At 33.6% G+C, this 15,605-nt stretch overlaps 1 protein-coding gene across 1 annotated transcript; it reads left to right on the top strand.

Moving 5' to 3' along the window:
- Positions 1-2,161: 2,161 nt before the first annotated feature.
- LOC113382090 (protein ANTAGONIST OF LIKE HETEROCHROMATIN PROTEIN 1-like) lies at positions 2,162-3,548 on the top strand. The gene is made up of 2 exons (XM_026620673.1): positions 2,162-2,590; positions 2,736-3,548. Exons 1-2 carry the CDS (start codon positions 2,162-2,164, stop codon positions 3,546-3,548), a joined length of 1,242 nt encoding a protein of 413 aa, XP_026476458.1.
- Positions 3,549-15,605: the final 12,057 nt, after the last annotated feature.

The raw sequence follows: 15,605 nt of genomic DNA, 5'->3' as shown, positions 1-15,605 counted from the left end.
TCAAATGTTCAATTGTATCTATGAAATGTGACGGTTTCATATATTTATTACCATGGCAGATATTGTTCTTTAATGTATTAAAAAATAATTCGACAGCAGTATTTGAATACAAATGTTTTCTGTCATTATTTAGCATTAGACCTGACCACAAAGGTATAATTGGAATATACCTGTCCTTTACATAATTTAGGAAACCTGGAAAGCAAAAACGATTAGTAAATCCTTCTTTCGGCATAATCTTTTCGGCTTCGCATTTAATATGAAGGAAATCTTTATAAAATAGACTATTTCGTAAAAGATCTCGACATGGTTCACGATCATTCATTTCTGAAACATCAGTATCAGTCAAGATTGTCTTGTGTGACACTGAGTCATTATTTTAAAATAGATTTATTTCCTTGATTGCTAAATCTATTTGTACATTATAATATTTGCTACCTAAAATCCACACAATATGAGTGAACATTTTTCGAGCATGGTTTAAATCTCTACATCTTTTACCTAAAAGAAAAATAATTGACCTACAGCTAACGATATTATTTCCTGATTACCATTTGCATGATATGACAGTCTCTTTGTGAAATGACTGCAACATAAATGCAATGTTGTTTTCTGTAAAAAATTTAAAACTAATTATATACTTGGTTACAAAAGTAAATCTTTATTTCTTTAATTCTACAATATATTTATAATATACAAAATAAAATCCCGACTAGCAAGTGTACCGGTCAATTTGATATATAATAATCATATCAGTATATAAATCCCGCCTCTTATATAGGTAACAATTGATTATATAACAGGTACGTTCTTGTGACGATTTGCATGCGGTCGTATGCAGTCGTTTGCAGTCGTCGTCTGCGGTCGTATGCAATCGTATATAGTTGTATGCGTACGAGATGGATCCCGTAAGTAACTATTATCATTCAAATATATATATCACTTAGTATTATAATCAATCAAATTTGTATTATTGCAACCTTGGATTAATGCATGAATGCTTGCATAGCTGTGGTCGCAAACCACGCGTTTAAAAGAGATACAATTTGCTTTTTCGGTGAAATTGTCATTTCCCGTAACATCATAAGGATAAGGACTAGATCCACATTGTCGTCGGGATAGAATTCATTTTTCTTCCTTTCTTCAGACTTTGCCTGACGCATGCAAACTTGTGAAGGTAGATTGTATACTTTACCAAAATTTTCATATGATTCAGGAAATTCTGTTATCATATCTTCGAACTGCTCAAGACGACATGCTGCCGGTTTTTGATGTTTAAGTTTTTTTTTTAAATCATCTCTGTCTTTTCCTCTTAGTTGCCTACACCTAAGAATTGGATTAGTATCTGTACCATGATTAAGTATACCTTCAGGTATGATTAAAATTTCTTTAATCATTTTTTGATGAGGATCAACTTTAATGTGAGCATTAAATATCATGCAATTTCCAACTTTCTTCACTTCCTTTTTATTGCGTATCTTATAAATATTATGCCTTGCCTTACCTTAATATATTATTCCGGTCCGCGTGAAAAAACTCTATCTTAATACTACTTCTGTATAATCTTGATTATAAACGCACTGAACGTACTAATTACATTAAATTAATAATATGATTAAATATAAACTATTATTGGAAATTATCAACTACGTTATAATATTAATATTATATCTATTGATACGTCTCAGCGCGTTCTCAAATTCCAAATGAGCTAGTCTCGCGACTCAAGCCCGGCATGGGATCGCACACACACACAACACACGCGCGCAAACAACCACGCAGCATCCATGCTGCGTCCCCACTGCACGAATCCGTGCGGCGAATCCTGTTCGCGACGCACGCATGCGTTGGCTCTGTGCGCGACGCACACTGCGAGCAATTTGACGTTTAAGTAGATGTTTCGTTCGATGTAAGTTGGTGATTGCGAGTACAGTTTTCTGTTGTTGTTTTTTTATATAAGTGTTAGTGAAAGATTTGTTGAGTTATTAAAGCATAGTTAGTGAAAGTAAAGGTGGATGTTATTAATAACGATAAATATTTTAATAACATTTATTTATCTTGTATTTATATTTCAGCTTAGAAGAAAACTGATCGGTTTATGTTCAAACGTTTGATTTTCGGTCTCGAAATAAACACTTTATTTCCAGGATTGGTCTTTACAATGGGTGATCGCAGGCCAGACCCTAATATCATTATGATGACATATTGGCTCCTGAACGAAAATTCTACAAAGTCTTCTGCGAGAAAACGCCGTTATTGGATGGCGCCTTTATTTAAAACCCGAAATGATGTCCTCAGGCCACTAATATCCAACGAAAACACTGGTCATTTCAGAAATTTTATGAGAATGTCAGTGGAAGACTTCCAAATACTTATTGATATGGTAGGACCCAAAATTGGAAAAAAAGATACGTCATTTCGATGCTGCATATCTGTCAAGGAGCAATTGGCTGTTACTCTAAGATTTTTGGCTACTGGGGATAGTTACGCAAGCTTACAGTATTTGTTTCATATATCAAAGCAATCGATTTCAAAAATTATTCCTCGCGTTTGTGATGCTTTGATATCATCGTTGAAACAATACATAAAAGTAAGAATTATTATATATGGGCATATAATCCACACACACGCACACACACACATATATATATACCATATATATACATATATATATATATGTGTGTGTGTGTGTGTGTGTATGTATATACTTACATAAAAATAACAATTTATTTAAGATGCCAGAAACGGCAGAAGAGTGGCTTGAAATTGCCTCAGGATATGAACGACGCTGGAATTTCCCCAATTGTATTGGTGCAATAGACGGCAAGCACATAAGAATTGATTGCCCCATTAATAGTGGCTCTGATTATTACAATTATAAAGGGTTTTTCAGTATTGTTTTGTTTGCTGTGGTAGATGCTAACTACAATTTTATATTTGCAGACATAGGATGCCAAGGAAGAATTTCCGATGGAGGCGTTTTTAAAAACGCCCTCATATCTCAATATATTAACGATAATTTGTTAAACCTCCCAGAAGCGACGCTACTCCCAGGTAGTCTGCAGAAATGCCCGCATGTGTTTATTAGTGATAGGGCATTGCCTTTAACCACTAAAATTATGAAACCATTTGGGGGGTTTCACAGCAAAAATACAAAGGAAAGAATTTTTAATTATAGATTAAGTAGAGCTCGTCGGGTTGTAGAAAATGTATTCGGAATAATGTCCTCAGTTTTTAGAGTTTTAAGAAAGCCACTATGTTTGCAACCCGATAAAGCTCAGAAAATTGTATTCGCAACAGTTTTCCTACACAATTTTTTGAGGGCAAGTAAAACTTCCAACTTATTGTACACGCCGGTTGGATCCATAGATAGTGATATAATGGGTCACATTGTCGAAGGTGAATGGCGAGCAAATCACGAAACGGCACTAAATAATTTTGAACCAGTTGGAAGGCCAGCTTCTGCCTTAGCTAAAGATGTAAGAGAAGATTTTGCTAACTATTTTTTAAATGAAGGCGCAGTGACATGGCAAAATATGTACCAATAAAATGAACTTCTCTTATATATATAGAATATAAATTGTATTTTACAAGTGTAATTACAAAATGTGCATTAATAAAATAATATTTCACTATAAAACTATTTAATTAATAAATATTTACTGAAACATATAAACTATGGGCTAGTGTCCGGAAAAGTTATAAATTCGCTCAGGTTTTGTACCAAATTATCAGTAATTGGGTTCACCATTTTTGCTTTTCTCTCTTCAATGACTTTATTTTTTGCTTCACATAATACATCCATCAATTGTTTCTCCACATTCATCCTGACGTCCGGATCGAACCACTCCAAACTTTCGGCAATATATTGTACAGAATGGTTTTTTATGGTAGGTGGTTGTGGTTGTTGCAGTTGTTCCGGTTGTTTAGGTTTATTACATTCTGTTATATACTGCAATAATTGCGTTTTTATCAAAGTGTCCTGGTCATCTTCTGGCCTTTTTTTCTTTTTTTTTGTGGTGATACAAAGTCGTCATCTGATGATAATGTAGTTTCGCTATTCTGCAAAAAATGATACCGTGCAATTACATAAAGAAAATAAATGATTGAAATGATATATTTTTTTGAAGTGAAACTTCTTTATATGTGCGATTAGGGTGTAAATCAGAGTTAAATGCAACGAAAGTGCGTTACGACTAACCAATTCGTCATTGAGCAACGGAGTCGTTATTCGAAACATGTCGCGTATGTATTATCGTCTTGTACGGCAACTATGTGGATTACGGTATATCGAATGTCAACGCTACTATCATTAAGGTTATGTTGTCGACATGTAACTTTAATGAAAATAAACAAAAGCGTAATACAGTATCACTTGCTAATAATTATAATGAAAAACATTTAAAAATGTCGTGCTGTTTACTCGTAAGAAACGTAAGTTTTGTAGTTTATTATTCATAGTTGCTGTATTATATCTTTGAAGTAACTTCAATCGCAATTATTTTTATAGGCAAGATAAATTTCACTGTAGTATTTATTGCTGTAGATATGTATGTGTATAGGTTGTCTTTAGCTAATCAAGAAGAATATATACATCAGCAATTCCATAAAAAATAATCGTTGATATCGAAGGGATATTATAACAACTAATGTAGGCATCAGTGATGATATTGTTAACTCTGGTTAAAAAGGAAAGGAGTAGATATAGAATGTGACAACGATGATGAATAAAAATGAAACTATACTTAATATTAAAAAACGGAAAGGAATGGATCATTACTCAAGTCTCAAGGTAAAATCTTTGACAAAATATTATAAGAATACAATAAAACTCATAATCAACAGAGCTTTTCTGTTTGGCATTATTCAGCAGTTACCAGTATCAATGGATTGTTTACTGTTTCTAAAAACAAGGCACAAAAATGCCTCAGAACAATAGTACAAAAGACTTTCAAGCAGCAAGACTTTCAACAACAAATAAGTTTTAATTTTTTTTTTTTTTTTTTTTATTTTATTAATTATAACAATCAGAGTCAGAATGACTCTATGAGTTACAGAGATGGCATAATTAAAATAATATATAATAAATCAAAAAATTAAAAGTAAATAAAAAATAATAATAATTACAACTCATAATATAATTAAAACTAAAGGTGAAATTATAAAATAAACTAAATAATCCGTGAAACTGTTCCAATGAACAGCTCATTATTTTATGTCAAGTCCATGGGTATTATTCTCTTCAACCTTCTAGTAGACGGAGTCATAAGTAGAGGTGCTATAAGTTGATTTGGATGGATTTCTAGCTTGGAGTGATACAATGAACTTCTGCTGGTAATTACATCCTTAATAAAAGAAACATTGAGGTCGTCATGGATGATTTTATTGCTTACGTACCAGGGTGCGTCGGTGATCTGCCTTAAGATTTTGGATTGCATCCGCTGCATTAAGACAATATTGGACATGCTGGCGCAACCCCAAAGCTCTATACCGTATGTCCAAATGGGCTTTATTACAGATTTGTATATCAATAGTTTGTTTTCAAGCGATAGGATTGATTTGCGCCTCATTAGCCAATTCAGGTCTGCAATCTTCTGTTTGATATGCTTTATTTTAGCCATAATGTGGGTTTTCCATGTCAGTTTTCGATCCAAGTATATTCCCAGATATTTAACATTATCAGCTGGTGGAATTTTCAGGCAGTTGAAGTATACTTCAGGGCATGTTTGTTTGTTCAAAGAAAATGTAATGTGGCAAGACTTGCTCTCGTTAATAACAATGCGCCATTTTCTCGTCCATCGCTCGACAGCATATAAATGTAGCTGGAGCTTGATAGATGCAACGATAGGGTTGATATCAGAGGAAAGTATTGCAATGTCATCAGCGAATGTAGCAATTGATGTAGTTGGCAATGAAGGAAAATCGCTCGTAAATAGTAAATAAAGGAACGGACCCAGTACACTTCCTTGTGGAACGCCGGCACTTATCGGAAAAGAAGTAGAAGTTTCACAATTAACTCTGACTTTGAATGTTCTGTCTGTAAGGTATGACTTAAGAATTTCATAGTAGGATGATGGAAGGTTATATTTTATTTTTAAAAGTAATCCCTCATGCCACACTTTGTCAAATGCCTGCTTTACATCCAGAAACACGGCTGAACAGTATTCCTTGGCTTCGAAGGAGTTATTAATAATATTAACAAGTCTGTGACACTGTTGTGTTGTCGAATGTTGCTTACGAAAGCCAAATTGATGGTCTGGTATATTATTTGATTCTGATAATATATCTTGAAGTAAAAGTTTTTCGAAAATTTTTGAGGTAATAGGTAGAAGGCTAATAGGCCTATAAGATGAAACCAAATATGGATCCTTTCCAGTCTTTGGAATCATTTTAACTATAGAGGTTTTAAAGGATTTAGGCCAGAATTCCAGTCTTAATATAGCATTATATATGTATGTTAGACAAATAATACCTTTTTTAGGCAATTCTTTCAACATCCTCGACGAAATTAAGTCGATTCCTGGAGATTTTTTGTTTTTAAGTTTGTAAATTTCCCTGACAACCCTTCTCAGAGAGAAGAATTTTTTATTATTTCTAACAGGAATCGTTCGAAAAACCATGTCACAATCAGGAATTTGATTATCAGAAGATAAATTAGGCTGAAACACAGAGGATAAATACTTGGCAAAAACTTCAGTTTTATCCTTATCACTTCGTGACCAAGTCGAGTCGTTGTCAGCATCCCAACGAATTGGCGGGTTTCGCACACATGGTTTGAGTCGGTTTTTTACTGGTTTCCAAATAGAATTATCGAAGCGGTTAAGGCTGGCTACATAGTTGGTGAAATTAATATTGCTCATCTCCTTCAATCTATTCTTCAGCTTATTACTGATATTGTTAAAGTAGGTTTTATCTGATGGTAAATGGCTGTTATGCCATTTTCTTCTTGCTCTCCGTTTTTCAGCGATAAGCCTTTTGATTTCTAGGGAAGTAGATTGTCGATTGGATTGCACAGGTTTAGGCGTAGAGGATGAAGCAGCTTCAGTCAAAATGTTGTTGAAGTTTTCGATAGCTGTATTAACATCAGTTTGCGTTTTCAATCTCATTTGCAGATTGATTTTGTCCTCAACTTTTTTGCGATACATATCCCAATTTGTTTTCGCAGTGTGAAGGCATGGTGCTCGAGAAATATTAATTATAGATGAGCAGATACTGGCAATTACAGGAGTGTGGTCGGATGAAAGGTCAAAATTGGTTTCTATTTCAGTGTAATTTGTATTGATGCCATGAAAAATAAAGAAATCCAGTAGATCTGGTTTCTTTTTGGGATCTGAGGGCCAGTAAGTTGGAGTACCCGTCGACAGCGTTGCATAGTTATATTGGGAAATTACACTGTATAATTGTCTGCCCTTGGGATTAGTCAATCTTGAGCCCCAGAGAGGGTGCTTGCTATTGAAATCACCTCCCACTATGAACCTGGGTCCTAAAGATGAGAAGAAATCATAGAATTGAGAGCTGGTAATCGCATGACGTGGAGGGCAATATACTGCAGATAGTATGATGTTGCATGTAGCGAGTTTGACTTGGATTGATGTAGCTTGTAAGAAATCCTTGCTATATTTAGGAACCTCATAGTGAGATAAGTTGTATTTAATTAGTATAGCTGAACCACCATGAGCAGAGCCATCTGGATGCGGATTGTGATAAATGTTGTAGTAGGGAATGTACATATTGGAGTAATTAGTAAAGTGGGTTTCACTTACTAACAGCACGTCAATTTTGTTTTCTTCCAGAAAAATAATTAGTTCGTTCCTATGTTGTAGAAGTCCATTTGCATTCCAAGCACATATTCTAATAAATCTAGCCATTGATACTAGTTTCTTTTATTGATTAGTGTTGATAGCATGTTAATTATCATACTGTTCTGTTGCATTAGCTGGTTAAACATTGCTTTAAATTCCACTAGAAATTGAGAGATAGCTGAATTTTGATTTTCTGAATTGTTGACTGGGTTATGTGATTTTATAGCTTGCGCATACGATAAGTGCTCGGTGTTGGTGAGTCTGCCAAAGCGAGACCTGTCTGCGTAGCTTTGCGAAGCGGTAGGCTTGTTTTGATTGACAGAAAATTTACTGTTAATTCTATTTTTAGAATTAACTATCTGTTGATAAATGACGCAACCTTTGTAATTAGCTGGATGAGATTGAAAACAGTTTGCACAGACTGCTGGAGATTCACGCGACTTGGAACAAATTGAAGTGGGATGATCATCACCGCATTTTACACAAATAAACGGTCTATTACAATAGGATTTTGTATGGCCGAATAATTGGCAGCGACTGCATTGGGAAATTCCTGAATTATTAATCGGTGGATGAAAATGAATTATTTGGTTCAATATCTTGTTTATTTTGAAAATTTCAGTATTATTTTTGTCAGGTTCCAAGTCAATGTAAAACATATCAAGTGGGTTTTTATTTCTGTGATGCAACACATTAGTGATATTTCTAACTCTATGTCCCTTGGATTCAATTTCCTGCTTTAATTCGTTGATATCAGTTTTATAGTGGATGTACTTTAGTACAACACGATATGCCCTTTCCGATTTGATTTGGTATGTATGAAATACGATATCTCGAGTTCGAAGAAATTTGACAAAATTACGGTAATCTTCAACAGATTGAACGTTAAATCTAGTAACTTTATCTGGCAAAGTTTTAATCGTAAAAGTATTTTTTGTTAACACAGATTTCAGATCGTCTAACATTCCTTTAAAATCGTCAACTCCGTAAATAAAAACGGGAGGCGGCAATGCTTTTTTAACTGAAGCAGAGGTTTCAGTAACAGGTACTGGTTCTTTATTAGTAAGGACACTAAATCGATTACCTAATGCTATCGAATTATCAGTTTGAATATTCAAACGTCTTCTTTTAACGCCGGCAATCGGGACAATTTGCCATTTGTTTTTATTAGAATTGTTAGTATCCGTTTCAACTTCCATAACACTAGTTGAAGGTATGGGAGCATTAGTTGTTATGTTTGTTGACGGTGCGGGAGCATTAGTTATTATGTCTGTTGATGAACAGGTTGAATTTGCAGACTGATTGCGTAGATGTTCTGTAATAAATTCTGAGCTGGTATGTGAGTCGTCGGCAATTACATTTGCCGACTCCACAATTAAGTTATTCATTGCGAACCCCAAAGGGGTCCACAATTAAATTGTTGTACACTATGACACTCTTTGTATTAAACACTATTTAGTTTTTGTTCAATAAATATTACAATCACTTTATTATAAAAGTCCGTATGAACAATGTGTTTACATTAATTTTAATACACTGAAATGTACCCTTGCGGGTACATTCGATTGTTTTGATTTATAACACTTCGGTATTATGATTCAACTGATAACAATACCTTTTACAATAACGCACGAATTATACCTGAACCTGATAAGGTACGAAGTGCACTGCACGGTAGCTCGAAGCGAACTTTGAAATAAGTTTTAATGATATTTTTATTATTCTTACTATTATTCAAATATCAAAGCATACAATCCCTTGCTTGTCTGATCAAGATAAAGTATTATAAAGTTGTACATTTGGATAAATGATGAACGAATTGATATCTAGTCATTACTCTGTTACGCTATATGAGTAACATAAATATAAAACTATATCGAGTATTATAAAACTTATTCATTAGCAACTGCTTTACATTTCTAATGAAGATTGAAGTCTCTTAAATATTATATAGTATCTCAGTGATACTATTACTTATTTCTGGAGATGTCTATATCAAATTTTACTCGAAAGAATATCTAACATTGTTGATTTTTAGACAATAAACTAAATTCAACAAATAATAATTTATTCCAATCAACTTTCTCGAAAAATTTAGAATTATCTTAGCTTTAGTTCTCTCAAATCAACCATATAATATTCGAAGTATAATAGAAATGAATTTATTGTTTTGAAATAGTAGTATCGCATATACTAAGAGTTTTACTTCAATCGCGTGTGTATCTTACGCGCCTTCTTTTTTTCTTTACCTGTTGTACTTCAACTCTATTGATAGAGCCCTTCGGAGCATCTCGTTCGTGCAAAAAGGAAAAATAAGGGTATCCTAACCAATCTGAGTTATAAATTTCCTCAAAACCTTAAATTATACAATTTATTAACTCGAATGTATATTTCACTTAAGTTGTATAATTTGCAATATATTATTTATGATCTATGTTGAATTATACGAACATTCCGTTTTTCGAAGGTAGGTATTGATTACAGTTTACGTTCTCACTATATTAAAATACAATTGTAGCGTATTGATTAGATGAAATGAAATTAATATAATTTATGTCAATACATATGTTATGAATATTCATTGCAAATCGTCTTAATTGATTTTTAGTGAATCTCAATTGCTATAGATTAAGTTGATGAAGTGTAAGTTTCAAAAAGTTTATGTAATTTGCCTTTAGGCAAAATGCCACTTACAACTTGTGTATATTGATATAAAATCATGAAATATTGTCATTTGTTTATGTACAAACTAACCTTTGCCGGTGCCGAGCGAATCTTTAACTTTTTTCCTTTCCCTTCTGTAGGACCCCAAAAGACTCGTCATCTTTTGTTTTACTTCGCTCATAGTTTTTTGGAGCATGTTTGCGATTTCCTCCCAAGCATCGTCTTTGAGCTTCTTATTGCGATAATGCGGGTTTTTAGGGTTCCACAATAAGTTTTTCTCCTGGTACATCCTAATTAGAAAAATAACATCTTCTCTAATCATATCCATTTTAAAAATTGTAGTAAGTCAAATAGCTCAATGCCTTCACTGTACAACTGAACTTATACCATAGCACAGATCACATTACGTACAAGTTCAAAGAAGTAACGGATACGGATACAAAATGCAGGCTGACCAACAATTATCAGTTTTGAATAAAAATTATTAGATCTGTTCTAAATATAATTCCAAATGCTTGTTCAGAAAAGACTTTGAACAAAAATTCAGTCTGCATGTTAACAAGATTTTGAGCGATAATTTACGCTAATTGCAAATAATACAATATTACCATTTCTTGGAAACATTTAATTTATTTTTAATTATGAATATATCATGCGTAATATAATTAGTAAGAGTATATATGTATACTAGCTGACCCGGCGAACTTCATATCACATAAATAATCATTAATAAAATTTAATTAAATCTTGTATATGAAATAATTAACACATTTGGTTATGAATGCGAAGCTTTCATATATACTATATTTTAATTCTCAAAAATACCTATTTTTTATATTTCATATATAAAATATTTTATACATTTGCTTATGAATCGAATGTTTTGGAATCAAATGAAAGGCCTGAAATCAAATCATAAATCCGTTGGGATCATAGGTATTCGCGGGATCATCTTGTCCCTTGTATTTTTTTAATGATTTTTGCCCCAATTACATTATTTATTAGCTTTTTTACAACCAATCTTGTTCCATTGCATAGTATGGGCTGATTTAAATTACGTAGCATGATAATTGATCCTACTTTCAATTGTAAATTATGTGGTGGCAGCCCAGGCAATTTTAATGAATTTAGAAATTCTGTAGGATAGTTGAGTATGTCATCCTGATTTGTAGCGGTGTCTACAGATTCATAAGTAAAGCATTCTCCTGGAAGTAAACTTTGTATTGTTGCATTGAGATCATCGGCATCTTTGTTTTTCGCCGCCAATATTGCTCGTTCGCTCAGCCAATTGAGATCGTGTTATTAACCCGTTCGAGGCATTGCGACATTACCATTTCCAATATTTAGTCTGCTTTGAAATACGCGTTGTTGCAAAACCACTCGCATGTTTGTTGTTAACTGGAGTTTCTTAACATGACGCCACAGATTTGATGATTTTAAGCTTGCGTTTAGTTCGTCAGCAACACTTGATTGTGGTATAACTGGAAGAGTTTGGCGAAAATCACCTGACAACAAAATCATTGCTCCACCAAAAATATTTTGATTGTCACGTAAATCTTTCAATGTTCTGTCCAGTGCTTCCAGTGACCTCTTGTGGGTAATTGTACATTTATCCCAGATAATCAATTTGCATGTCTGAAGTATCTTGGCCATGGCGCTAGTTTTTCTGATATTGCAAACTGGTATTTCATCGATTTGCATATTAAGAGGTAACTTCAATGCTGAATGTGCAGTTCATTCACCTTCTAACAATGTTGCTGCTATTCCTGATGATGCCAATGCTAGAGCTACGTCATTTTGCGATCTGATCTTTGCCAATAGCAATGATAACAGGAATGCTTTTCCAGTACCACCAGGAGCATCAAGAAAAAAAAATCCCTCCAGATCCGCTTGTATCAAATCATCATATACAATCCTTTGATGATCGTTCAACTTTGGAACAGCTGTGCGAACTATTTCGGTCAATGTTTCAATATCATACTTTGGCTCTCTTCTTAACTCATGGTTAAATGCATATCGAACACAACGGTTTGGTGCTGTCAGGCCCAAATATGATAATACTTTATTTGCTATCAATAAACACATATCCTCTATCATGATCAAAGTTTTATTATAAATTTCTGCAGTAATTTGTAGTACCGGATTGAATGTTTGACAACGTGCACTATATAAAATATCATTAGACATGTCATCTCTGTATTTGAGCCACAAATCTTTCAGATTTGAGGGAAAACATGTTGGAATTATAATCGCAAACAATGTACACACATGATGCGGAGATGAGGATATGATGTCGTCCTTGAGCTTATTATCCCAATGGGAATCGTTTCCAAGCAACTGTAACATGTGACATGCTTCACGGTACGTTGCACATAGATATTCATCAACCGTTTTCAATTGTTGAAATAATGTCGGTCTAGGAACATTAATAAATAATAACCTAAGGCAGTATCACTCATCATTATTTGGATGTACTGTATAAATGGGCCCTATAGCACATGTAGCAAACACATTTGGATATCCTTCAACCGGTGTTCCTTTTTTACGACGTTGAAACGACTTTGATGAAGTGTTTCATGTGTAATAGCGCGGCATATCAGCTGAACTGTAATAACAATTCGAATCATTATTTGTTTAATAATTACAAAACGCGTTGCTAGTTATATGTAGGTTACGTGGTCACCGGAAGTGCTTACTGTTGGATTTTGTAAACAGGTTGTAAACAAAAAATTAGTATATAAGAGTTAGACAAAAGTTAGACAGTCAGTCAAGCTTGGAGTCAAACTTGGAGTCAGACTCGGAGACAGACATAGAGTTAATCATACATAGTAATTAGTAAAATGTAGTCTTTGCTGATATGATAACCAAAAGGTTATTAACAAATATTAATTGTAAAAATAGCGAATAATAAAGTATCATTCAAAGAAAGAAGTGTGTTTACAAATTACTATCAAATCGCTGTTCGTCCTAAAGGCATTTCACACTACCAGTGGACTCTGGGGAGTCCACATCACAAATATAATATTTCAACAACTATTCAAGTATTCACCGCTCGGGTCCAGCCTATCATTACAATTCCTGGTCGTACTGGTGATCCAGAACATACATCTAAAGGCATCACAAACCAGCCCAGGAGACTTTACAGCATACATCAAAGTATGGGCTAAATCATCTCTTTGACAAACTGAAAATAAACTTGTTAATGTTTTTGGAGGTTAACTGGGTCAAATGGACTACAGAAGGGTGTCTTTCATGTATTGGAAAAGAAAAAAATCGCCAAATTGCTCCATTGTTACTTACGTAGCGACCCATCTGATACTCAGAAACTTTATAATTTGTTTTAGCAACAGCGAACATGGCCATGTAATACCTTTGTTAACATATTTGCATATATATTTTATTAACTTGACAGAGTTACAAAATTCTACTTTGATGTGTGCTTGAAAAGTTTTGGATAATATTAGGAAGTACGGCACAATCCATCGGTTGTCAACATAAAAATCTTGTCCTTTTACTTTCACAACTACATATTGCCCACCATCCGCAACTGATTGCCTACGATTCAGCGGATAACCATCATTTCCAGTTATGGTTTCAGCAGTTAGATTTCTCGAGTTATTGTTGAAAACTCCGCAAAGTCCACATATTATATGTTTAGTAATTATTGCTTGCACATTTGGATCAACATTTTTATTAGGAATCTGAGCTGATATGACTGAATCAATATCTTCAGGCCTCATTTTGTCAATTAGCCAGACTAAGATGTGCGCATGAGGAAGACCACCCATTTGCCATTCAACAGAGTACATCCAGCAACGTACTTGGCCATATATATGATGCTTTATTATCAAATTCAACAAAGATTTTAAGTTTTGTTTAAAAATCTGGCAGTAATATCATGACTATCTCCTAGAGTTTGGTCGTGTATCTATTCTTTCTTAATTTCTATCCATTGCGGGTTACCTGTGAATGTAATGAATAGATCAAGGCGACCATATTTCCTAAAGTATGTCATTGCATCTTGTGCGTATTCGTGCATGTGGCGCTAGGGCTCTCAATGTAGGTGGCCGCCAAAATTGTTATTTTTACAGTTTACATTGCATTCGCATTTCCATTGGCAATAATAGCATCACAAAGATGCATGTATTCTTCAGATCGAAGGCGCTGTTGGTTCAAACGGATGTATGTTAGTCGCTCAGTCTCAATTTTGAGGTACATGTCAACAGTAAACTGTTGAAAAAGTCGTTGACACATGAAAATGTGGATTATTTCACAATCACCATCAGCCTATGAATAAAAACTAGCATTAGCAATTTCAATTACTACTTTAGCCATGTCATAAAATTTCGAATGAACTGCGCATCTAATAATTTCGTTTTGTATACACGTCGGATTACTATTGTCGTAGAACCTATTTTTAATTTCTTCGACTCTTAAAATAAGTGAAATTAATTTTCTTCAAATTTCGGAATAGTATCAATGCATTATTATTATTATAAATTTATGAAATTTTGAACCGACATATTTGATAAAAAAAATTGGATAAATTTTCTATTAAATCGCTATTTTCCATAAACTAATTCACGTACATGGAATTATGTTTCAATGGAAATTAAAAATAAAATTAGCTACTATAAATTCTTCAATTAATTAATAAAAATTTCAAATGTAAAAATTGCTTGCTTATCTCTAGCGATTGAAGGATAGGGAGGATTGGCAATTTTAGTATCAATTGAAAATTTTCACTTACCAGTTCAGGATTCTCGGCGAATTTCTCTTCGCATTTTCACACACAATATTTTTCACTTTTAAATCAATTAATTAATATACTTCACTTTTGCATACAAAATAATGTGAATACAAAAATATTCACTTTTTACTTGCAATCACTTTTGAAATATTTTCTTGAATGTAAATTCTGCGTTAGACCTTTCCAAAATCAATCCCACAATTCTATTATTTGTGATTTATTTTGGTTCCGAATTCTGAATGATAGAAATCAATGGAATTCTGCGATAGACCTTCCCGAATTCTATCCTACCGACTGCGCCAATTTTGTACCTGGTATTCGAGAATATAATAAAAAAACTTTATTTCTTAAAATTTCAATCTTTTATACACAATTACTTCAATTTTATA

Source organism: Ctenocephalides felis, unplaced genomic scaffold, assembly GCF_003426905.1.
Source record: "Ctenocephalides felis isolate EL2017-DRISC unplaced genomic scaffold, ASM342690v1 CF-g0.4_SCAFFOLD_00188, whole genome shotgun sequence".
NCBI classification, from domain to species: Eukaryota; Metazoa; Arthropoda; class Insecta; order Siphonaptera; family Pulicidae; genus Ctenocephalides; species Ctenocephalides felis.
Note: the sequence above shows the minus strand (reverse complement) of the source record. Positions and strands in the feature narration are given on the sequence as shown.

Bases quoted from the DNA above. Each gene is read 5' to 3' on its own strand.
- LOC113382090 (XM_026620673.1), top strand. From the start codon at position 2,162: ATGGGTGATCGCAGGCCAGACCCTAATATCATTATGATGACATATTGG. The intron at 2,591-2,735 runs GTAAGAATTATT...AATTTATTTAAG, and splicing joins CGTTGAAACAATACATAAAA to ATGCCAGAAACGGCAGAAGA.